Genomic DNA, 23,937 nt, shown 5'->3' with positions numbered 1-23,937 from the left:
TTAAATAAAAAAAGGATATTTTATGAGTCCTGGAGGAATATGCTTCTTATCCCTTCAGATAACCTGAGACTCCAGGTTAAGAGTCCAAAGTCTAGTTCAAGGTGACTGGTGACGGAGGCTTGTCTCCTGAAGAGCCTGGCTGAGATGTGTGGCACGTTCCTCTCCCAATGGCATGTGCCCTGAGCTGCAGTTGGCTTGCCGCCCTTCATGAGCCACTCCCTTTCTGAGCTCCCGGCAGGTTCTATAAAAAGGTATTTCCTGAAGTACTTTTGCCTCCAGGAATCTTCACAGACCTCACCCCATAGCCTGCTCACTCTTTCTCCTTTGACCTTGGTGCTATATCTTTCTCTGCCTCTGGTTGTAAGGGTCTCTGGCTTTTTGGCTTTCCAGGTCACTCTACTAGGATTGGCTCTTTTTGGTTCCCCTCATCTCTCACTTCCACACTCATGCAGAAGGTGATGGCTGGGTACCATGATATGGCTCATGGAGAGAAAAAGTCAGTGGCCCAATAGGAAGAGGGAAAAACCTTGGGCTGCTCTGAATGGCTTGAGGATAGAAAAGTCTACGGGTCAAAGAGAGTGTGTGGGGACTGGATCCATAACATTTAAGAACTAGAGGAGCATAGGAAGTCCTAGACCTACCCCCTTATTTTGCAAATATAAAAGAAACCTAGGCCCTGGAACCTAACTGGCCTTGCCTCATTCCACATGGTTTGGGAGGCAGTGCAGGTAGCAGTTAAGAGCAGTGGATTTGAACTCAGGCAGACCTGTGTCCTCCGTCCCAACTTCACATCTGGGACTAGTTGTGGAATCTTGAACAACTCACCTAACTTTTCTCGATTCCTATTACCACATCAAGACAGTCCTACCTCATAAGGTGGTGAAGGTTGAGTGAAATAGTGGATAGGAAGTGCTTACCACACTGTCCAGCACTTAAAAAGAACTCAATAAACATTGGCTGCAAATAGTAACAAAGGTAGACTTAGAGACCCAGGTCCCCTGAAGACCTCATCTAGGGTGTTGCAACATCTCACCCAGAGGAGACAAAGCAGATTCACAGACTCATGTACAGTTGAGGCTGGTGAAAAATATGTTGGCCAAGAAGATGAAGAACTTGCTCAGAAAGTTATGAATCCTAGGCAGTTAAAAGTGTTGGCCGCACAGCAGAGGAAGTATCCTACTGCCCTGGATGGAGCAGGCAGTGTGGGTGATACTTGGGACTCAGTGCACAGAATAAGATGTGTGGTTAATAGGGACAACTGACACAGACACAATCAATGTGCCATGGGATGAAGAAGTAGCAAGTCCTGACTCCTTTACTCAGTCCACTACTTTCCTGAAAATTCTATTTTAACTTAATCACAGAGAGGGTCCATGAATTGGCTAGCCCTCTCCGTTGCCCCCAGGCTCTGCAAATGAGAAGAGGTATAATCAGTGATCAGTGGGCTTGACATCAGAGGTACTGGTCATCCCCCAATTGGAGGACTGAATGTAAGAGGGACCTCATGTTTACTCAAAGCAGATCTGAGGACAGGCTGGGAATAACTCACTCATAGCCTCAGAGATTCTCATTCCACCTCAAATCCTAAGGAGTCTCAGTGCAAAGGGGTTGTGGGTGGGAGGAATGGAGAATGGAGTGGTGTGGAAAAGGGAGTTCACGGGGTCAGAGTTTCTAGGGAACACTGGGGAGAACACGGAATGGCAGATTTGGTGGCAGGACGCCTTCATTCCTTCAGTCTTTTCTGTAGAAGATCCCCCACCCTTCCCTGAATTGCATCCTGGGGAACAGTAGGGGGTTGACTTGTCCCAAGGTCATGCTCATCAGCAATGGGGTGGAGACATGTCACTCCGGGCCTGTTGGCTCTGCAATTATTCAAATGCTTTGCTTAGAATACAATCACAGCTCCCAGCTCTGATTATTGGCATCATCAACAACATCTATTAATGGGTTTCAAAGTCCTCTGGGTACAGGGCATTGTACAAGATGCTAAATAGTGCCAAATACAGATTCAGAAAATGAAAGATGGAAAAGAGCAGAAAGTGGACCCAGACCAGGGCTCATTCTGAGAAGCAAGCTCTAAATCATCCTAAAGGCATTGATGTGAGCTAATCTTAAAGGGCCAGGGCTCCTAAATTCAAGAAGAGAATTCATTATTCCAGGGTCTTCCTTATCATTCCCGTCTTCATTATTTTCAGTTGCCTATTTTAGCCAGGAGTATTTAAACTTCTATTAGATTTCCTTTTATCCTTTCTGTTAAATAAACTTTCCCTTTATCACCTATCGGCCTCTTCCAATGTCACTGTCTGCAGGGGGAGAAGTAGCAGAAATCTACCAGAACGAAATAAATAAGAAAAGGAGGAGTTGCCTCCAAACCGGCCAGACCTCGCTGTGTTTGCCTGGTGGGCACCTTGCCACCTGGAGTTTCTACTCGATGGTACCTCAGGAACTCAGCTCCAAGTGAGGAGACACACTTTGTTGGGAAAGCCCATCACCCCGGCAAGAAACGGGCTACATCCACTGCCGAGCTGCAAACATCTGTTCTGCCTCTTTTTGTTCATGTGCTTTTAAGCTGATGGTGGGAGACAGCCTGCCAGAAACGTCTGAGTCTCCACCAAAGACATATTGCAGGTTAGAAGGCAGACGGCTGCCTTTGTCTCGAAAACCTGTTCATCAGAGTTTCCAAAAGGAACAGATATGAAAGGTTCAAATGAACCCTTCGGTTTCTCCATCTAACCAGGTCTGAAGCTCTGCCTCTCGTTAATCTTTAATGAACAACAAAGAAAATGTGTCGCTGGCTAATTATTGTGTAGGGTGGCAGATGCTGCACGAAGAAGCGTCCCCAGAGTCACATCATTTAAAGGGACACTGTCAAAAAGGAAGGCTTACTTCAGAACGGGTTCCCTGACCTGTAACATGATCTATTTCTTGTTAAATTAGAATTTGGCTTCTCTCTCTCTCTCTCCATTCTTACCATTGTCTCTATCAGGGGGATTCGAGCTCTAAGAGCCTGGAGCAATTGGGTGACGGAAACCCAAGTTTGTTACCCACGCAGGGAATTCTTACCCCTGCTCCCGGAAGCCAGATGCAGGGACTTGCGTGCTGCTTTGGTTCCTATCCAGATGCCTACCTAGAATGTCTTTCCCTGGCCTCCACTTCCTTCAAATTCCTCTTTCCCCACTTACTTTGAATTTTCTCAGCACTTAAGCAGTCTCAACCCATGAATTACTCAATGTGACTTGCCTTCGGGCAGGAACTATGTCCCAGTCTCCATGTCCAGGACCTACCTCTTGCCTAGTGTAGACTACGTTCCATAAGTCTTGGTCGAATTCAGTGAACTTGCCTCTATTTGACTTAAGCTTGTTTGTTTCTTATTCTGGATGATCTCTTTAGTCCTCACAACTGCAGATTCCTTGAGGGTAGGATTCTTGTCCTGCTCCTCCTGTGCCCTACTGCTAGAACACTTGCTATGGATTTATGTAAGAAGGATTTACATATGGATTACATATGGATTTACGTGCTCAATGGCCATGTTGTTTGTTGTTTAAAGTCCATTTTTTATACCAACCCAGCAAGAGCTATAAAATGTCCTGTTGGAATAGATTGTTATATGCTCTCTCTATACGACGAAACTAGGCTCGTCTGAGTGGACTTCCTTTTATAGCCAATTTTATTTTTAGATTTAAAATGCAAAGATCTCAATGCTGTATTTTTAGGATTCTGTTTACTTGAGGAGTGAAACTTTTTTTTTTTATTTTAAAATATTAATCCTAGTCAAATTCTAAACAAGCTGCTGAAGAAGTGGCTTGCAGTGTTTCCAAGAAGCCAACACAGGCTCACCCAAAGCAGGTCCCGGAAGACACCTTCTTCGAAAAAGTTGTGTGTTGCAGAGGATAAAGGGATGTGAAAGACACCAATTTTCTTAATTTAAGCCATGCGTTTGACAGTGTTTCCATTGATACTCTGGTATGCAGGTCTGCAGCAACCGAACACTTGACTCCAAAGAGGCATAGTGAATGAGCCTTGTCCATCGGGAAGGGATCTCCAACAAAAACAGTAAAGGCTCCTGCCTTGACCTTTGGTTCTGGGATGCTTTTGCTGCATGCCTGAGATGGTTGGTGGAAGGAGAAACTAACATTTGCTCAGCCCTCCCGCGTGCCTGCCAAGCTATGTGTTCATTATCTAATTTCACAGGAGGCCTGGTCTTCTGATGATTCCAAGCTTGGTAGAAGAGCTAACACCACAGGTAACAGACTCTAAATTCTGAAAACCAAGTCAGTTGAAACTGGCTACAGGAAATGTCATGGCCCTGCACTCAGGTTCAAAGCAACCCACTTCTTTGAGCCACAACCTATAGGATCTGGCAGCTTCTGGGGAAAGGAAAACGGGTCACCTGGAGTGGAGGGGATTCTAGTTGATCACAGGTTAGCCTGAAGCCATGGGGTGCCCCCGCATATGGTCTTGTACCACTATTGTCCTAGTATCCAAGAGCTGAAAGAGCTTCAGGGATCATCTAGCTTTATTTTTGTTGACAAATTTTAAAGGAATAAACTTAAAATAAGTCCTGAGAGAAGAATGACCACATAGAGAGGAACATCAGAAAGCAAAATGATAGAAACCTGTTATAATATATATTTACAAAGCACTCTCCTAGTCATTCCACCATTTAACCCTTCCAGCAATCCCGTGAAGGAGACGTTAAAACTGAGGAACTGTGAACGGAGAGGTGGAGTGACTTGCCAAAGACCCCAAGTCAGTGGAGTGAGCCTGGATCTTGGGACGCTCACTCCTGTGCTCCTCCCCAGTGCCATGCCCCCTCTCCAGGTCAGCTCCCTGGCCCTGACCCCTCCCCGGGCAACTGCTGCCTGCCTGGTCTGGCCCAGAGCAGTGACAAGGCAGGCAAGGGCCATCCACACCTCTGGCTTCCAGCAGGACTTGAGCTGGGGTTCACCGGCCAGTGGCTCTGCCAGGTTTTCACTCAACACTGCTCTGCCAAGCCTGCCCTCGCTGCCATCACCGATCTCTTGCGAAGCAAGGGCTGTAAAACACGAGCAAACGCAAGCCTGCAGTTTCCTGCCCGCCCGTCCCTGGGAGCTGCCCCTGCTCCCAGAAACAATACCCTGGTTATCCTTCATTATTTCTACTTCTTAGTATTAAAACCCTTTTAATATGGCATTGGAGACCATTGGGGGGTTTTAAATTTCATGTCAGACCAAGATTTATGGGCCAGTTCTGAAATTTTACCTCTGGGCTCAATAATTGCAATTCTCTCTTAATCGCTCTCTTAGACACCTCTGTTAAAAGACTGCAATTATTTCCACACAGTGGCCCCCGGGGTTTGGCCGATCTGAATACTCAACTTATGTCACCTCGCTTTAGGAGGCCTGCACATGAGACGTTAGCCATGGCTCCTGGGTCAAGACACCAGGTCTTACAAGCGGTCCCACCAAAGAGCCTGGGGTTCGTAGGAAAGACATCTCCCCACGCAGGGAGTAGAGGCTGGGAACCACATGGCCATCCACCCCTCCCCTCCCAGTCCCCGGGAGGAAGCCAGAGATGGATGCATTAGGATGTGAATGTTTGCCATGCTTGTGGCCCAAGCAGTAAAATCCTGAGAACAAAAAAATGCAGAGTGGGAGCCCTTCCATGGAAAAGAGCGTAAAGCAGTGATTCGGGGCATCACTGGAAGGACCAAGGAGGGGAGAGATCCTTCAGCTGAGCCCCAGAAAGCCCTGTGATGCTTTGGAGAAAGTGAAAGCAGACGCTATCAGAAGGGTTATGCAGTATTGGAAAGTGAACCCCACCCCACCCTCACCCCCACCAAGGAGAGAATGAGGACACCGGAGCAGCAACATCCCGCCAGGGCAGCTAAGTCCCCTAGAGAGAAGAGCCAGGGTCGCAGCAAGCTCTTACCTTATTCCGAAGACCCAGCAGGACGGGGTGTAGTGAGGGAGACTACAACAGGATGCTGGGGTGAGAGTAGCTAAAGGAGCCACCTCCAAGATGGCATTTAGTATTTTACTATCTGGTGATGGCAGTTTGTATGGGAGAAATGCGTAACTCTGTATCCAGAGTCATCCGTTGCTGAAAGGAGATTCACTTATGGACCAAAAACATCTGCTTCGGTTAGGAGATGGGGGCTGGGTGGGGGCCAGAGCTCAGGCTGAGAAAGGGGGAATTCACCAAAGAGATTTGGCCTCATACACTGATATTCTGAGTCCTGTCCTCCCGTAGAGGCACCCAAGAGGGAATGAGATGACCCCCCCCCCAACCTAAGCGAGGAGATGCCCTCAGGCCCTCTGCAACCCTTCCCAGGGAATATAGGGATCGTCTGTACCGGGAGGCATGTTAAGTCAAGTTAAGTGACTTGATATTAAAAGACTCAGGGATATCTTATTTAATTTAATATGGGCTCCAGCCACAGGCCCACCCCCAGGCATACACCCATAAACATATGAGCCAAGTCATGGATGTGGACAAAAGGGCCCCAGTTACCTTCACTCAATTCAGTAGGACACTACCAGGATTAGGCACCAGATGCTGACCCCAAGGATCCTCGTGTTTATGCTCTTTTCCTAGCTAAAAAACTGGGTTCCATTTCCTTCTTTTTCCCATGCTTTGGTTTTCTCATCTATAAAATGGGAAGAGTCATGTATTATCCCTGTACTACAAGAACTGACGTTTATTTTCACCCCGTGAAAATGCCAGAGGAGGAGGAAACTCCCAACTCAGATTTGTCCCAACCTCCTCCCTGCCCCCGCCCAATACACATGCCTCCCATCCCCTGCCAACAGATGGCTCTAGAAACAGGAGGACATTATCAATCAGGCTCCGCGTGTACCAGCACCAAGCAGACAACATGGCGGCCAGTCTCCACACTATGAGACCCTTCCTGCTTCCAGTAATCTTCAGGGGATGGATAGGAAAGCACCAGCCTTGGAATCACAAGACCAAGCTCTACCACTTCTTAACTAGTCCTCTGAGCAAGCCTTGTAACTCTTCATTCCACTCCACCTGGCTGTGTGACTAAGAAGATAAGAGAGCCTGTGTGCTTATTGCCCCAGGTGGCAAGGAGAGGGTGTGTGCAGGGACATGAAGCCCCTCAGATGGGAGTCACTGAGCTCAAGCAGATGTCCCATGGCCATCCCAAGGAACACTAGCGTCATGAACCTGAATACTCTGGAAGGAGAGTCCATCTTCCCACTGAGTCCATCTCAGGTTCAAAATCTGATACATGTGGTAAATGCTGTGGTCTGCCATCGTAGACCCTCAAGAAACTACCGCATCTCAGCCTTCTCAGGATACTCCTTGGCTCTGAAACTATGGGATCTTTGGCCTGAGGCCATCCTCCCCTAGTTCTTAAAAGCAGCCCGATTACATCCTGCTTCTGTGGGAAGTTGAGGCAACAGAGACAGTCATAGGCTTGGAGTCTGACAGACCTGGGTTTGAATCTCAGCTGTGTTACTTACGAAGTCGAGAGCGAAATACTTCACCTGCTGGGGTCTCAGTTTCTTCATCCATACAGTGGGGCAACAGCATCTTCCCCTCACAGCTTTGAAAAGGATCAGATGAAAGAGCTATGACGAATTCACAGTGTCTGGCACACATAGCATTAGTGCCCAAGGAGTGGTAGGCATTATGATACTTATAATCATTTAATAGCAGTATAACAATTATTACCATCATTGCCTGGATGACACCACTGGCAGTTTTCCAAAGCCAGAGATGCTAGCCGACCACCAATTCCACCCACATCTTTCAGGATCTACCCAAGGCAGCACGGGCCACACCCTCCCTGCTCTGTGAGCACGAAGAGCCAGAGGTGAGTGTCCACCATCTGCTTGGTGCAGAGGCCATCAGCCCCTTGAATCAGAGGATCATAGCTGTTTTGAATATCTCTGAACCTGTCTAGAGCTGTTGGCAGAGCTAACCAACAGAGCTCCCATGAGCCAGGAGCTCCTGAGCTAGACTTTGTTTCCCAGCCTTTGTCACAGTCCATTCCCACAGTCCTCTGTCCTTTGAGGATGCCATAAGCTGGAGAGGAAAAGAGGGCTTCTGCTGTCCCTTTTGGTTCCGTGAAAAACATGCCAAACAATGGGATAGACTCTAGTCTCCATGATCTATGAGTACAAGGCCTGAGCAAAGAGATGGGTTTTACAACCTCATCTCTAGGAGTCAGTTTTTATTGACTCTTTGGAGGTTTCTGCTTGGTTTCCTTTTAACAAAACTGCATTGCAGGCTTACCAGTGGCTACGGTGACATTTATAATACAGTGGAAATGCAGGCAGCTCTTTCTAAGACACTTTTGCATATATCTCTCGGGAGGCAGGTAAAGGAAGATGGGCTATTCCTGTCTTGTAGGTGACTGTTCCCCAAGCTCTTATTGATTAAATATATCACTGAAGGGCTGAACCAGCCAAAAAATAGGAGCCTGCTCTTTCCAGAAAATTGCAGCTTCCAGTGTATAGGGTCAGGGACAGTGTCAAAAGATTCTGAGTGTCCCGAGGTTTCTGACTGTGAATATTCAAAGTCTGAGATGAATCAGGAGATGGGAGAAAAAAGTTGGCACCAACCCCAGCCCAGAACTTTCTGGCTCCCCCATGTGCCTCTCTTTCTAGTGCAGGCTCAGCATGTCTTAAAAGTTCCAGGTCACAATTTTGAGCTGACCCTTTGATGTCATGTGAAAAATTGGTGTAGACAGTTTCAGCCCAGAAATTGACTCCCAGTTGGACACAGCATTGACACAATCTCATGTCCTCTCAAGTTGTTCTGGCTGCTGGGTTCCAAAGAGTTCCCCCATGGCTGACATGGTAGAAGCCCAAAGTCCAAATTCCATTAGTTTCCTTGAGCATGGCTTAAAGGTATGAGCGTTACCCAGGCAAATCTAATGAGCCCATGGGTTATTAGCAAGTACTTTCCAGTATCATTCATACAGTGGGTCTCCCTGAAGGCAAAGGTGATATTATTCAGGCAGAAATAAGTGTGTAGGAAAACTTCCTATGTTGTTTCTGGCCTCAAGGAAAAGGGGGCTTCTTTGTGAGAAATGAGTTGTTTTTTTAGACTGGGCTGCCTGTCCGTAGGCTTCTCATCACATAAAAAGATAACGATTCAGATGTAGCTGGTTAACATATTTTAAAGTTTGTTCCTTCACTTAGTTGGGATGGTTTTGAGCTATCCAACAATATTCGTTTTCTACAGACCATAACAAAGGACCACAAATTGGAGGACTTAAACAACAGTACTTGATTGTTCACAGTGTGGAAGCTAGACGTTTGAGCTCAGGGTATCAGCAGCTCGGTTGTTTCTGAGGGCCGTGAGGAAGAATCTGTTCCATGCCTCTCCTAGCTTCTGGTGGCTTGTGGCAATCTTTCAAACTCCTTGGCTTGTAGACATGTCACCCGATCTCTGCCTTCCTCTTCTCATGGCGCTCTCCCTGTATGTTTCTGTCTCTATGTCCAATTTTCCCCTTATTACAAGGACACAGTCATATTGGATTAGGGCCCACTCTAATAATCTCATTTTAACTTGATCGCCTCTGTAAAGACTCTGTTTCCAAATAAGGTCACATTCTGAGACATTGGGCATTTGGATTTTAACATATCTTTTTTTTTGGGGGGGGGGATACAATTCAATACATAACACTACCCTTTCTGTCATCCCTTCTTGGACGAGAGTGGACCACCCAATAATAACAGATGTCACATCCTTCAAGAAGCTCTTCTAAAAACCTATTGGGCAGAGGTAGGCATGTGTCACCCTTATTCCCCTATAGCAGTCACCCAGTTCAACCTGGGAGTCAGATGAGTAAGGGATACCAAGTTGAGTCTTACAGTGAAGAACAGCCCAGCAGAGAAAAGGCAGAAAAGATATTTGGGGTATAAGGGACACCCTGAGCACATGTACGAGGCAGGGAAGAAACCTGGCCTGCTCTGGGAAGCACAGGCAAGTCCTAAGGGCATTGGGGAACATGGTTATGATTCAGTTTTAAAGAGATGATTCAGGACGCAAGGTATAGAATGGAACTCTCCTCTATCCATGGAGGGAGGTACATAGTTCAGGCTTTCTCTGTCCTGTGGAAAGAAGGCACATAGTGATTTTCAAGATTCATGCCAGTCTTCCATCTTTTGACCTCACAACAACATCATCATCCATAATACTTGCCACCATACAGTATGGCCTCTGTAGCAGGGCCAAGCTCCCTGTGCACCAAGGAGCTTAGAACATGGTCTGTCAGTGCTTCCGGCAATTACTTCTGCATCTGTGGATGGCCGGATAGCCACCCAGCAAAAGGCTGGGACTGGTACAGCATGTGGAATGGGGGAATCATCTCCCATGATTCCCATGACAAGTCCTGGCTATCCTGACCCCACCTGTCAGGGCCCCTCCAGCTTTTTCCAGCTGACCACTATCCCAGCCCCAGAATTTGCTTACAGGACTGCAGTTTATGGTCAACCCTTCCCCACCATATGGAGTTTCCCCACAGGGTGGCTTGACTTGGCCAGAGATTCATGACTCAAATGGAGCCTCTGAGCTTGGGCGTCAGTCAGCATTTTGCTTAGTGTAGAGGCTTGCCTTCATATTGAGCCAATCGATATATCAACGCATCAAATGTCATTTAGGCTGGCTCTCTAGAGAAAGATGGACAACTGGCTATAATTTGAGCACGGGCAAGGAGGATTGCTTTCAGGCCTGGAAAATCATGGGTGTCCAGGTGGGGGCACAGGGTAAATGCCCTAACCCTAGCCCCACTCAGGAATCAGAGCTTGAGCGAGAGGCAGACTGTGCCAAAGGAAGAATCCTACAGAAACAGTTACATTCCAGGTTTCAGTGTTGTCTTTATCATTTCCCCAGGGGAGGATGTATTATAGGAAAACAAAAACAAAAGGACTACCTGCATTGAGTTGGCTTGGGAGAAAAAGAGGTGGTATTTGGAAAGAACAGATGGTGGTGAAAAGTTATTGGAAGGAGCAGAGTTAGGAAACCAGATTCCAGATTCCTACTGTCTGCAGGTGGGTGCAGAAGGAGTTTGAAAGGCAAAATGATCACCTGGGGCTTTAACCTGAGAAAATCCATGGCCCACCCTGCCAGAGTGTCTGATGAGCCTATGGAATGGGGAACCCCCCTGGGATCCCCTCTGGTGCTCACTTCTGTAATTTTAAATGATTCCTGGAATGTGGCAACAACAAAACCCCCTCTTCTTCCCCATTCCTTGCCCAGAATCCAGCTGAGTCCCTTCCTGATGGGGGATGTTCAGCAGATGCTAGAGGAGGTGGTGGCTTGGGTGGGACCTAATCCCAAAATGCAGAGGAACTCAAAGAGGAATTTCAGGACTCTCAGACTCTCTACTCTTGATTTGGGTTTTTCTCTCCCTTGGTTTTTGCCTGGTAATCAATGGAACCTCCTTTAAAAGAAGAAAAAATACCTGTGAATCCTCCAGGGTTTGTTTTTTTTTTTTTTTTTTAAATAGAACCAAGAACAAAGAAGAAGCCCTCTAGACAACAAACTTGGGACCAATAGTTGCTTGTGAATCAAATGACATCCTTAAACATTTGTCTTTACTTACGACTTCTAGATACCTGCTCAGTCACTAACCTCTTGATGTAGGGCCAAGGCCTTTGCTTCCAATATGGGCCTGTTGCCTGGAGTCCTGCTTTGTCTTGTCATAAAGTGTTCATGACACCACAACACCACATCCATGATTTTCAGGTTCAATTCCTCTAAAATGGAAATCATTTTAAAATGCCTGGGGAATAACCTGAAAACTTCTCGATTTTAAACATTTTTTCCTCCTGATCTTTTCTGTTGCCCCATATATACCAATTTAAAAGCAGTTATCTTTAGTGATTTGTCACTACCCATCTTTACAAAGAAATTCAGATTTTTCTTGCTCGCGTTGTGTCAGCTGAACGAGCACAGCTGGCATCAACAGGCTTGGGAACAACCCAACTGACTCTCCGTAGGCGTCTCACTTGGGCGATGGGAGTAGAAAGTGGAGGAGTCCTGAAAGGTAAGCGGGAACGTCCAGGAGGCACAGGGGGGTTCTGCTGAATGTGCAATGCGAGATTGGGCTGACCCAGCAATCGGATTGGTCACATGGCATCCAGTCAGGAACATTTCTTCGACCATTATCTTCCTGACAGCTGTGGCTATGACCAGTCTACACTCCTAATGACTCAGGAGCTAGCTCAGTAGAGGTAGACTCCATCTCCCCTTCCTGGCTTGCTATAGAGAATGAAGGAAAGCATCTCAACCAGGGGCCCTGTGGGTCCCACAAGCCTGCATATTCCAACTGGATTAGAATGACCTGGGGTCTGAAGAGGGGAGGAATAGGGTAGTCTGGGGCATCATCGAAAAGAAGCCAAAATATTTCTTGGATACATCCTTTGCTGCACACTGTTGTTCTTCAGGGACTAACCACCCTCAACCCACTAAAAAGCCCTTCTAATCATTTACGTTTAGCATAAATGTAAACCTGTGTGCCATGTAGTGGGAAGCGTGAGCGTTTTCAGATAAAGGGTCTCGGGTTCGTATCACTTCTTACCATTTACTACATGGGCAAGTTGTGTAAGCCTCTCTGAGCCTCAATTTTCTTATGAAATGGGGGTGATATTATCTTTCTCATGCATTTATTGTGAATATTAAATGAGATAAAGTAAAATAGCTTTATTTATGGTCTCCCTTAAGTCCCTTCTGGAAAGACGAAGAACTTAAATAAACATGTGCACAGACCCACCAAGTGCTGGGCACATGCTCCCTGGGATATCTGCATTTGTACATTTTGCCTCTTCACCTGCACAGGAGGGAATGAAAGCGGCCTCGAAAATCCTGGTATTCTGGAGTGGGAGGCTCGCCCCAAATTTCCCAAATCCCACCAAATGGTCAGTTTCCTATTCCACTTTCTTCTAAGGTCTCTCCCTGAAAGGTCATCTGCCACCCTGGGTTTAGGAGAGAAGAGAAACATGAACACAAGGGGTGTTAGCTGAGTGCCCCCCATGTCTTAATTCATGCCGTCTTCCCAGCACCTCTGGAAGGTTCTATTATTATCCCCACTTCTTAATGACAGAACACTGGCACAGACACTCTAGGTTAGGTACCTGGTCAAAGGTCACAGGCAAAAAGAGACAGAATAGAAATTATAAAACCAGAAATCTGGCTCCAGAGTTTGTGGTCTTACTATGTTTCCTCGAAAGGAAGAAAAAGGGAAGGAGGAAGGAGGGAGGAAAATTAGAAGAAGCTAAAGAGAGGTCAGGAAAAGGAGCCTATTCATTTTTTCTTTGCTCAAAAGCTTGATGGAAGAATTAGGAGAAACAAGTTTGGGAACATTTTCTTAGCCCCCGCTCCAGGAAAGCCAGGCAGACTTCCAGATCCCTGTCACCTGTACAGCATGTCTGATGTAAACCAAAACCACTTTCCAGCTGTCAAGCTAAGTTCTCAACCAAGTCCACCTGTGGCCACAGTGAGTACCCCCTTTGCTCCAGCAGAGACATAAGCCACTCTCGGCCTCCAGGCAACTCTTTGCCACCATGGGCCAGTGGGAGCCACATTCCAGAATCAACCTGAAACCTCATTTCTACCCAGATCTGATCCTCCCCAGGGCACATCCGTCTAACTCTGGGGAAACTGTAAAGGGCAAGGGAATAAGAAAGCCAAGGGTGCCTGGATAAAAGACCCCATGTCCCATACCAAGTATTACTATTATTATTACAGAAAATTAATAAGCAACAAAGGACTTCCACTAAAATTTACATTGATCTGGAATTTTTTCCCCTGCTGTCTCCCATAAAAAATGCTCTAAATGCAGGCTGGTTTAATGGAAACGATAAAAAATAGTGCTGAATGGTTTATATTTGCTGCAGAATTACTATAAGGTATATTTTAAGGAAAATTTGAAAGGTAATGTGTGGTTTTTTTTTTTTTTCTTTAAGATAAGATGAGGGAGAAAAGTGCAATTGGCTTTTTTTTTTTTCCTGTATTGATCTAGAAGAACTCCCACAGGCTCAGTTTCTTGTTTCTCAAGAATCTTCACACCTTCACACGCATGCCTGGACACTCGTCAAGAAAGTCTTAACAGAGAGACACATGAAGGAATGTCAGCAACAAGGCCTGAGCCTCGACAATGCTACAGTCACTAATGATGATAGTTGTGGCACTGAGCTCTACCAGATAGGGACATGCTGGTTGTTTAATTTATGTGGTTCCCATCATCCTCTGATTAACCCAGGGGTTTGGCTGTCTTGGCAAGGGGCCTGATCACCACCTGGATGAATTTGCTTTCATGACCGCTGCAGAACATGCAGATGACCACATCTTTTAGCTTCTGGCCCACAGCCGTATTCACCAGGGCCAGCACTGGGAACAAAGCCTCAGGAAGACTCAGTTTCCAACCTCAAGAAGCGTAAAAGGGCAGTTTCAGATAGTGTACCTAAAGACTAATGGAGTCGTGCTAACCTGAGTTTAAACCTCAGCTGGGAGGACACCTGGGTGGCTCAGTCAGTTAGGCAGACGAATCTTGGATTTGGCTCAGGTTGTGATCTCCTGGTTGGGAGATAGAGCCCTGCATGGGGCTCCCTTTTCAGTGGGGAGTCTGCTTCCCCTCTCCCTCTTCCTCTGTCCCTCCCTCCACTCATGAGCTCTCTCTCTCTCTCTCAAGTAAATATATAAACCTTTACAACTCAGCTCAAAGCAGAGTATGCTGGAGGCCTTCAATCATAGTAACTGCTGTTGCTGCTCTCATTGATATACACAGTGACTTGGCATAAGGTTGACCTGCCTTGTAGAGGACATTCCCACATCAGACAGGACCTCTTCTAGTGGAGCACCCAGATCCCTCCATGTCTCAATTACTTCAATTCTCTGAGTCCCTTCTTGGGTTCTTGGGTACTTGGGTAAGAGCTAATTTGACAGCTGCTTCCCATGGCCCTGCCCCTTTAAAGAATGCACCTGTGGGCAAATGGGGAGCCAAGAGCTATGGGATGAAGCAACCTGCAAACAACCCTCAACCTCCAAACTTTCCCAGTCCTTAGATTCCTCCGTACAGGGAAGGAGTCATTATTACCTGAATGGATGATAGCTAATGAATAATGAATTGACAGGAACTTTCAGATGAACTCAGCTCCACTAAAATACAACTTTTATCCAAGAATGTCATAATCTTGTCTGATTTAACAGAAATGTGTTCATGTATTTGTTCTCTTGTTCAACAAATACGGCGTCTAGAGACACAATGATGAATGACCTACTACTCTTAACTTTATGGAGGAGTGTGAAAGACCTAGGGGACCTCCTTCCTATAGAGACCAATGGAAACCATTGACTCCAGGCAGCCTAGACCTCCTGTTCTCAGAACACACAGTCTATATGGCCTCTTCTCATGTGCTCACACCAACCTCTCTTTCTGCATTTCCCTTTTCCCAATTTCTGCCCTCCCTTCATAACCCATCCTCAAGTTACACCTCTCGTGATCACCCAAACTGGGACATCACTTTGCCCTCTAAGCTTTAAATGTACATAATGCCGATGCCACTCACTTAGTTTTCTATACTGCCATTCATTATAAATGTTGGTATTTACTTACTCTTTCTCACTAGTCTGTGGGCTCCAAGAGTGCCAAGCTAAATCCTAAACCCTTAGGATCCCCAGAGCATTTAATACTTTATTTAGTGTGCAATAAAACACCAAAAAATACCTGAGAAATGGAATTCAATCCAACAAGTTCTAACCAACATCTAGACACAAGGCATCTTTCCACATGCCCCAAGAGGACAGAAAGATAAATAAGAGGCTTTTACTCTAAAGTGAGATCAGTACCCCTGGAGAGCTGTGCACAGAATGTTGACCTCCTGCTATAGTCACTAATATGTTTTGTTGTATGGGTATTTGAACACGGTTTCTTTGGGCTGTGCTTAACACATGAAGATCTGTTTAAAAATGAAGACTTCTTTTCTGGCTTAAATAAATAGGGTGTCTGCTATTAATAAATTACGAATGCTTTTCTCCCTTTCTTTTTCCTACATTCCTTTCCCCCTTGAATCTTGTAAACGAGTGGAGATGCTGATAGTTTCATGGACCAGTGCCATTCCATAAAGAAAGCTGGGGTCTTCTGTAAAAATAGCTTCCACTATTGAGATTCCCAAAAGGATGTTCCTTCGCATACCTCCTTCTGACAAATCCTCACAACAGTCCAGTGAGCTAGACATTATGATTTCCATCTTAAAACTAAGGAAACTGGGGACGCCTGGGTGGCTCAGTGGGTTGGGCCTCTGCCTTCGGCTCGGGTCATGATCTCAGGGTCCTGGGATTGAGTCCCACATCAGGCTCTCTGCTTGGCAGAGAGCCCACTTCCCCCTCTCTCTCTGCCTGTCTCTCTGCCTACTTGTGACTTCTCTCTGTGTGTCAAATAAATAAACAAAACCTTAAAAAAGAAAAAAAAAAACTAAGGAAACTGAAGATCAGAGAAGTTAAATTATTTGCCGACTTAGCTAAGTTAAATTATTTGCCAACTTAGCTAAGTTGGTAGTGGAGCTGAGAACTGACTCCAGGCCTCAGGATATTCCAACAACTAAAACCATCTCAGAAAAGGCATCCCATTGAATAGGATATAGGGTTCCAAGGCTCGCTTTGGGAGCCAGCCCCATGTCAATATCACACCCATTAGAATAGCACACAGCAGCAAAGTAACACACATTCCTCTCTCTTATCAACTGCCCTCCATAGTCCTCACGGGCCATCAAAAATTTCCCCTTCCCCCTGGACTTTAAATAACTCTGTGCCTTCATCCTTTGTGAGTCATGGATGCTGACCCTTCAGTCTCACCAGCAGCTTGCTTCACATCAGATGTGTTGATGATTTCCTTTAAACATGTACAAACTAACCTGGTATGGAGTGGGCGGAGACCTGACCATGCCTCTGACCATGTCAGAGCTTCTTAGGATTTTCTGGTTTGTGTGTGCATTTTCTGATGATGTATTTTACTATGTGGCCTGCCTGTGTATCCTTAAAACCCAAACTGGTGATTCTTCTAATAATGCAAAGTAGACATCTCCCTTTTTGTTTTCAGGCTTCCAGTTATATGGAGTGGTGACTGAATTTACAGACTGAACCATAGGTTGCCTTGTCTCTTGTCCTTGTAGTCTGGGCGCAATAATATACTTGACTTTGACCTTTGGTATTCAGGTCACCAAAGGTGTGACCTTGGGCAAGTTGCTCCGTTTCTCTGAAAGGATCGAACTTCGTCTCTTTATAGATATAAATCTGTAATTCTTTGACTAATCATTTCTCCCACCTTCTGTAGAACATTATTTGTGCATTACAGCTTTCAGGGCTTTCAGAAAGTGTTTTGTCACTAGGCCTCCTACAAATTGCTAGAGAAGTATAAGCACCAGATCAGTAAGGGACCCTGGAGAACTTTGATTCAATCCTTGCATTTTGTTAACAAAGAAACTAAAACTCAAGGAGGTACGGGAACTTACCCTAACCTGAGCAGATAAAAACCAGAACCCAGGACTCAGCTCCCAACTGAGTGGCCTTTCTATCTATTATTTTTAGTCTCCAGGTCAGAAATGGACCTTGATATTCACAAAACAAACAGCCTTCCTAACTTTTTTTTTTCTTTTTTTTTGCATGGGTTCTAATTTATTCAGTATGAGGTAGCCACTCAGCAAAAATGTGTGATCTGGGTTTTTTTGTTGTTGTTTTTGTTTTTTCCTCAGCAAATTAACACAAATTTGGAGACACTTTCTCTGGTTGAGAATACATGGATCAGAAAACATGCAAAATTTCAGGCATTCAGAGTAAAGGGCCTTGTTCAAAGTCATCAGATACTTGAGGGGCAGAGCCAAAACTGGAAGTGGAGAACCCTAGAGAGACAACTGGAAGATAATGGATGGTGACAGGCCGACCATACAGTGTTTCTGGCTTCCCAGAATCCAGATGGACTCCCCACACTGTCACGTTGATCGATTGGCGCACCAGGGCTAAGACAGCCACAAATCCCAGCCCCTGGACACAGCTGCCCGTTGGTCTCTAGGAGGATCTAGGTCAGAACATAACCCACCCTTCTGCAAACACAAGTAGAGTTGCCGCAGCCAAAGAGGGAAACAGAACCCGGATACAGGAGTTTCATGACTGCTGGGATATGAGCAAAGAAAATGGAGTCAGAAAGAAAAGAGACTTGCATTTGCTTTTCCTGGGGTTTCTGCTGTCTCTTCAACAAAGCTGACCCTAGGTACAAGCTTGCCCTTTTCTTGTCCCAACTTCCCTGGTCATAAAATACATGTTTGGCAACTGCTTTGAAAGTTATTAAAGCTGCAGCCGTAAACTATGGGAGGCCAGAGAATTTCAGACAAAAGTTATTGCATCAGTAACTCAGAAACTAATTCCTAAAACTCTTGACACATTTATCCAGAGGGCTAGTGCCAATATAGAAATGGAAATCATTGTCAAGGGCCACAGTGTACCTGGAATTAAAATCCATCATTCCTTGCAGCAGAGAGCTACAATTTTGGCAGACTGAATAGTCAGGCGTTTGTCTACCATCTTTCCTCAAAAATAGGGTTCTTTATTTTTTCAGAAGGACAAGAAAAATTCTGCTCTCTTTGTTTTCTTAAGAACCCCACGTTTACATTTTCTTTTCATGTATTTATTTCTTTGACAGCTCCACATTTAAACGAAAGGCCTCCTTTTGCTTATTCAAGTGCACCGGTTTTATTTTGGATAGAAATCCTGCTGGGTACCGTAACAGGGAACAAACTTTACAACAGCAATAATCCCTTCTACAGCGTCTATTGTGGGGAAACTTAATACACTTGTATTAAATGGCTGAAGCATTGGCTCCGGTGATCTGAATTAACTACAGAAGAGCATAGTTAGAGAACAAAACTACCTCCTTCGCTCAGCAGATTCCCACTGCGTGCCCCACAACGTGGCAGGACTAGAGACTCCAAACAGGGGCGCCCCACTGAAAGACCACGGACTGCCTTAGGCAACGCCTTCATCACCAAAAGGCAGCAGAGACGGGAAAGATGAGATGAGATCCAGTGTTAACAAGCAGATGGAGAAACAGGCTCTCTGAGGCACTGCTGGAGGACTGACAATATGCTCAGACTTTCCAGTGTGCATGCACTTGAACTTGGGCTCTACGAATTTGTCCTAAGGCAGTATTTACAGAAGTGCACAAGGCTAGCCTCAGTGTGATTGCAAAGAGGAAAACTCAGAAGCAGTACACAAATCATTAAAATTGCAATATTGAACTCATCACATAGTCTATATTTCTCATCTCCTGACATACCACTGAATGGCAAAGTCCAGTCACGTTGAGCACGCGGGAGACGGCCTTGTTTGCATAAAAGTGTAAATAAAAGGCTACACTGGGGTGGTGACTATGGTTATCTCTAGATAATGACCTTCTGGGTGACTTTTAGTTTCCTTTGCCAACTTTGCTGAATGGTTAGATCTTTAATATTTTTTATGTTGAGCATCACTTTATACCTTGCAGGGAATGGGTGCTTTAAATGGTTTGTTTGTTTGTTTGTTTGTTTTAACAGAAAGTGAATCTTCCCTAAATTCCTTTGCACATGTACTGGCCAGCCTACCGCAGACCTTACATCGTGGTAGAACACTATGAAACATTGTGAGGGGGTTATGGGTGTATACATATATCAGACCTCATCGAATCATACCCTTTAATTCACCAAACTATGCATTTTTAGTACATGCAATTGATTGTATGTCAATCATACCTCAAGAAAACTGTTTTTTAAAGGAAGAAAATATGAAGTAGTCCAGGTCATTTCCATTCACCACACAAAATGTCAACATAACTATATATGTTTTAAAAAACCTGAATCAATGGTGGAAAGTAAATTTGATGTTTCAATCAGTGACAGGAGGTTATTCTAAGAGGTTAATAGCATGAGTGAGGTGTAAAAAATGTTCATTCAGCTTATTCTCTGCTCTCCAGCAGTGTCTGTATCCTTGATCATAGATGGCTGTGGAGCTCACTGTTCAACCTCCTTCTATCTTCTTCTGTTTGCACCTTTTTGCAGAGTTCATACCAATCTTAGGTACCTTTTACCCCAAAATACATGCTTCGGTGCACTTTAATTTTCCTAAAGTAAATAAATAGCCCTTGCTCGCTTCCCGTAAGTGACCACAGAGCAAACTCAAGGGTTATGAGACTTTGGGATCAGAATAAATTCTGAAAGCCAAAATTCTTTCCAAGGATAATTACAGGTACACCGATACATGTTTTTGAAGAGTATCCCTTCACTCTGCCAGCACATATTCTTTTTTTTCTTTTTAAGATTTTATTTATTTATTTGAGAGAGAGAGAGTGAGAGAGAGCAGGAGAGAGCAGAAGAGGGGAAAATGTTAGAGGGAGAAGCAGACTCCCTGCAGAGCTGGAAGCCAAATGCAGGTCTCAATCCTGGAACTCCGGGACTGTGACCTGAGCCGAAGGCAGCCACTTAACCAACTGAGTCACCCTGGTGCCCTGCTAGCAGATTCTTAAGTACATATATTCTCTTCCTGTAAGATTAACTACTAAAGCAGTCTGCAGTTGCCTAAAAGAATATCGAAAGAAACACCAGTGGCTACAGTGGGTTTGAGGAGCGGGTCTCTGGGTTAGCTGGATAAGAAGGAAACATTTGTGTTGCTGTCAGAGTCGTCGTTCTCAGAACCTCTTAGGGTTGCATCTGGTGGTGTCCACAAAGAGTGTGGGCCCAGAAATCACTACAGAATCTCTGTGCAAATTAGGTCTGCCTCTCATCACTGTTTCTCTCTGCTCTTCCCCTCTGCTTTCCAATGTGACCAGATGGACGGTGCTTCAGGGGAGAATTGGACGCCCAGAGAATCCCTTCCGAGTGGCCCTGGAATACATCTCGAGTGGAAACCGAAGCTTGTCTGCGGTGGACTTCTTTGCCCTGAAGAACTGCAGTGAAGGTATCTGAATCTGGCTTTCTCCTCCCCTCCTTGAGAGCTTGCTGTCCATAACCTGCCAGCACAATTAGCTGGGTATGTGCTTGCTGATCTAGTAAAGTCTACAGGGCCATGGGACTGGTTCTGTGCATAGCCAAGTGCTCCACAGCCCAGCTGATCAACTTTCAAAGATTAAGTATAACGTTATTTATACCTACTTACCTTAAAACATCATCAAACAGAATATAGTCTTTGTTAGAGAACGTATCATCTTACCTTCTCTGGCTGCCAGATGCTTTCAGCTATGTTGTTTTGATTTGGTTTGGGTTGGGTTGGGTTTTTTATTGTGAAAATTTCAAATGTATGCAAATAAATAGAACAGTGCAGTGCCCCACATATACCCTCAACCCAGTTTCAACGATTACCAACATTCTACCATTTTTCTTTCACTTGTATCTCTACTCACTCCTTACCCCACCAACTTGATGGTGATCATTTTATTTCTTTTCCCTGAGGCAAAGTTTATGACTAAGTATTTTTAATGACTTGATTCCCGCTACTATTAAGGGGTGACTTGAGAAATGGTTATATATGAAATCTTCTCCTTATTTTGTAAATACCATTAAGACATGATCTGCTCTGTCATTGAATTCCTTTTGCGTAAGTCTCATGTTCAAGACTTGTTACCAAGAAAAAGCAGCTGTCTCCTGAAGAATAATTTGTTGGGTTTGTTTGTTTTTTTTTTCCTTTTTGCATTTGTTGTCAGGAAACTCTGAACTGAATGCAGTACTCAATCACAGTAATTATATCTGTATAGGTTTTTGATAAGCTTATTCCCTCACCCTCTGAAGAGTTTTTGACCTACTCTTGTTTTCAAGATCACCTATGTATCTTTCATTCGACAACGCTTCAAGTCTGATTGGTAAACAGGGGGAAATCAATCATCCACAGATACATAAGGTTGACCTTTGCTTGATTGTCCAGAAGACCTAGGGTCATAACATTAAACATCCTTTATTGTTTCCCACATGTGGAAGGTTTAGGAGATGGGCTTGAATTATACAGATCTTCAGGAAGAAGTTCTTCTCATTATTGCTGCTCTTCTGGCCCTGCCTCTGCCCAGAGGTTCAGAGGGAGGGGAGCTCTTCTGTGTGCCGAAGAATCTGTGGTCTGAGAGGACCAAGAGTGAAGTATGGAGAGGAAGGAAGCCTATGGTGCTCCTAGACTGAAATTCTCAATTTAGACTGTTCATGAACAACCATGAAGGCTCATAACACACAGAAATCTGTTGCATGTAGAAGCCCAGCTTTGAATCTTGGGCCTCTTAAAGGTGCTATACGAAGGGGACTCCCCCAGGACATCCCTGACCACCCAGTTTCCTGTACTGCTGTGCTTCTTCACTCATTGCTAGTCTTGCAAGAACTTTCACAAAGTGTTTTTTTCCCCTTTAAAGAAAACGGGTTTATGTGTGAGGAAAAAGGAAAATCATCATAATGTGATAGATTGAACTTCAGTTCTAGTTGAAAAGGTGGTTAACCTGTGATGTGAGGCAATGTATAAGAAGCATGTGGTTTGGGAGAAAGCCAGGAGCTTGTACAAATATTTCCATGTCCACAAAGTTGTGGATTCGTGGATGGCTCTGGACATCATCAATCCTTGCTGATGTCAAGAGTCTGTGTACCGTCCCAAAGAGGCCATCTGTTGAAATGGAGCCAGTTAACGGGAATGTGACAGGGAGAAGGTATCCGTTCCCAAAACTGGCCTCATCTCATTTGAGCAATGACAGGAAAAGGGAATAAGAGACTACAAAACCCCAGCTATCAGGCCTAGCCCATCCTCCTGCAAAAATTCTTCATACCTCTGAGTCAAGGCTCTCAACCAGTTATGCACATTTTTCTTCCCTCCCCCCTACAACTCCCTTTCACCTACAGAATTCTTCCTCTGAATCTTATGTTGCATTTGCAGTGAGTTTATTGCAGAGTTTCAAAGACCTGTTTCTTGTCTGCCTCTCTACCCTTATGAAACCAAGAGAGTTGCTGTCTCTAACTTTCTCTAATGCTCCAAAAAGTATGTCTTCTGGCAGGACAGTCTCTTAGAAGGAGGAGAAAAGAAATCTGTTTCTAATTCTCTAGAGAAGGTAAATTGGCCAAGAGACCTAGGAAGGTTCTTGTCCCAGCTACCTTCCTTCAGAGGCTCATGTCTAAGAACAGATTATCTCCATGGAGAAGCAGACTTTCTCTGCACTCCTTCTCTGATTTGGACTCCTGTGGCCACCAATGGGTATGAAGAGATAAGTGTGAATGTGTAAAGCACAGAGCAGAGAAAAACAAAAGGACTCCTGTGTTTCCTGAAAACATCTAATTCTCCTTCCCATCATGGAACAATTTCAGGTGCACATCAGTTGGTGTGGACAAGTTGCAAACATAAGAAGCATCCTAAAACTACACTCACATTTTTAAATGGAAAGAGTTATTTCAGAGGTACGCTCAAGGCTTATTTGATGCAGACAAATGTCTGCATTTTCTGATGTATTGCTTTGATCAGGTCATGAAAGGAAAGAGATAAGGAGAGAGGTGTATTATCTTTGAGGGGGTGAACAGGGATGGTAACATATTAGCCCATGTTATAAATAGGTCTACAGAATGCCAGGTCTATTTTCTGATAGTAACTTGGTCCCCTCCTGATAAGATACAGGCAGAATATGAAAGGAGACACATCTGTAGAACTCTACAGCTCTTCCTTCACCTCTGTAAAGAGAGGCGCCATTTTAGTTATCCGGAGAAGCCTTACAGGGGATGTTGGGACAATTCTCCCTGCAGAGGAGATGATACTTATCTGTGGGTTTCATCAGGGCAGAGGCCCTGCCTCTTTCCTCTCTGAATCCTGACAGCTATCACAGTGTGTAATGCTTAATAACTGCTCAGTTAAGAAGCAATAAAAGCCAACGTCAACAGAACCCTTACCATGTGCAAAGGGACATGCTGATCCTTCTTAAGTGTGTTATTTCCTGTGACCTTTACCATAATG

At 44.9% G+C, this 23,937-nt stretch overlaps 1 protein-coding gene across 1 annotated transcript in view; it reads left to right on the top strand.

The window, feature by feature from the left end:
* The window catches only part of ALK (ALK receptor tyrosine kinase), a 676,514-nt gene that overhangs the window by 469,041 nt on the left and 183,536 nt on the right, over window positions 1-23,937 (top strand). The window contains exon 5 of the mRNA XM_047745310.1: window positions 20,807-20,934. Within this exon, the coding sequence (XP_047601266.1) occupies window positions 20,807-20,934 (128 nt within the window). The remainder of the gene's footprint in view (window positions 1-20,806; window positions 20,935-23,937) is intronic.

Source organism: Lutra lutra, chromosome 9, assembly GCF_902655055.1.
Source record: "Lutra lutra chromosome 9, mLutLut1.2, whole genome shotgun sequence".
In the NCBI taxonomy this organism is placed as follows: Eukaryota; Metazoa; Chordata; class Mammalia; order Carnivora; family Mustelidae; genus Lutra; species Lutra lutra.
This window is presented reverse-complemented; position numbering and strand designations above follow the sequence as displayed.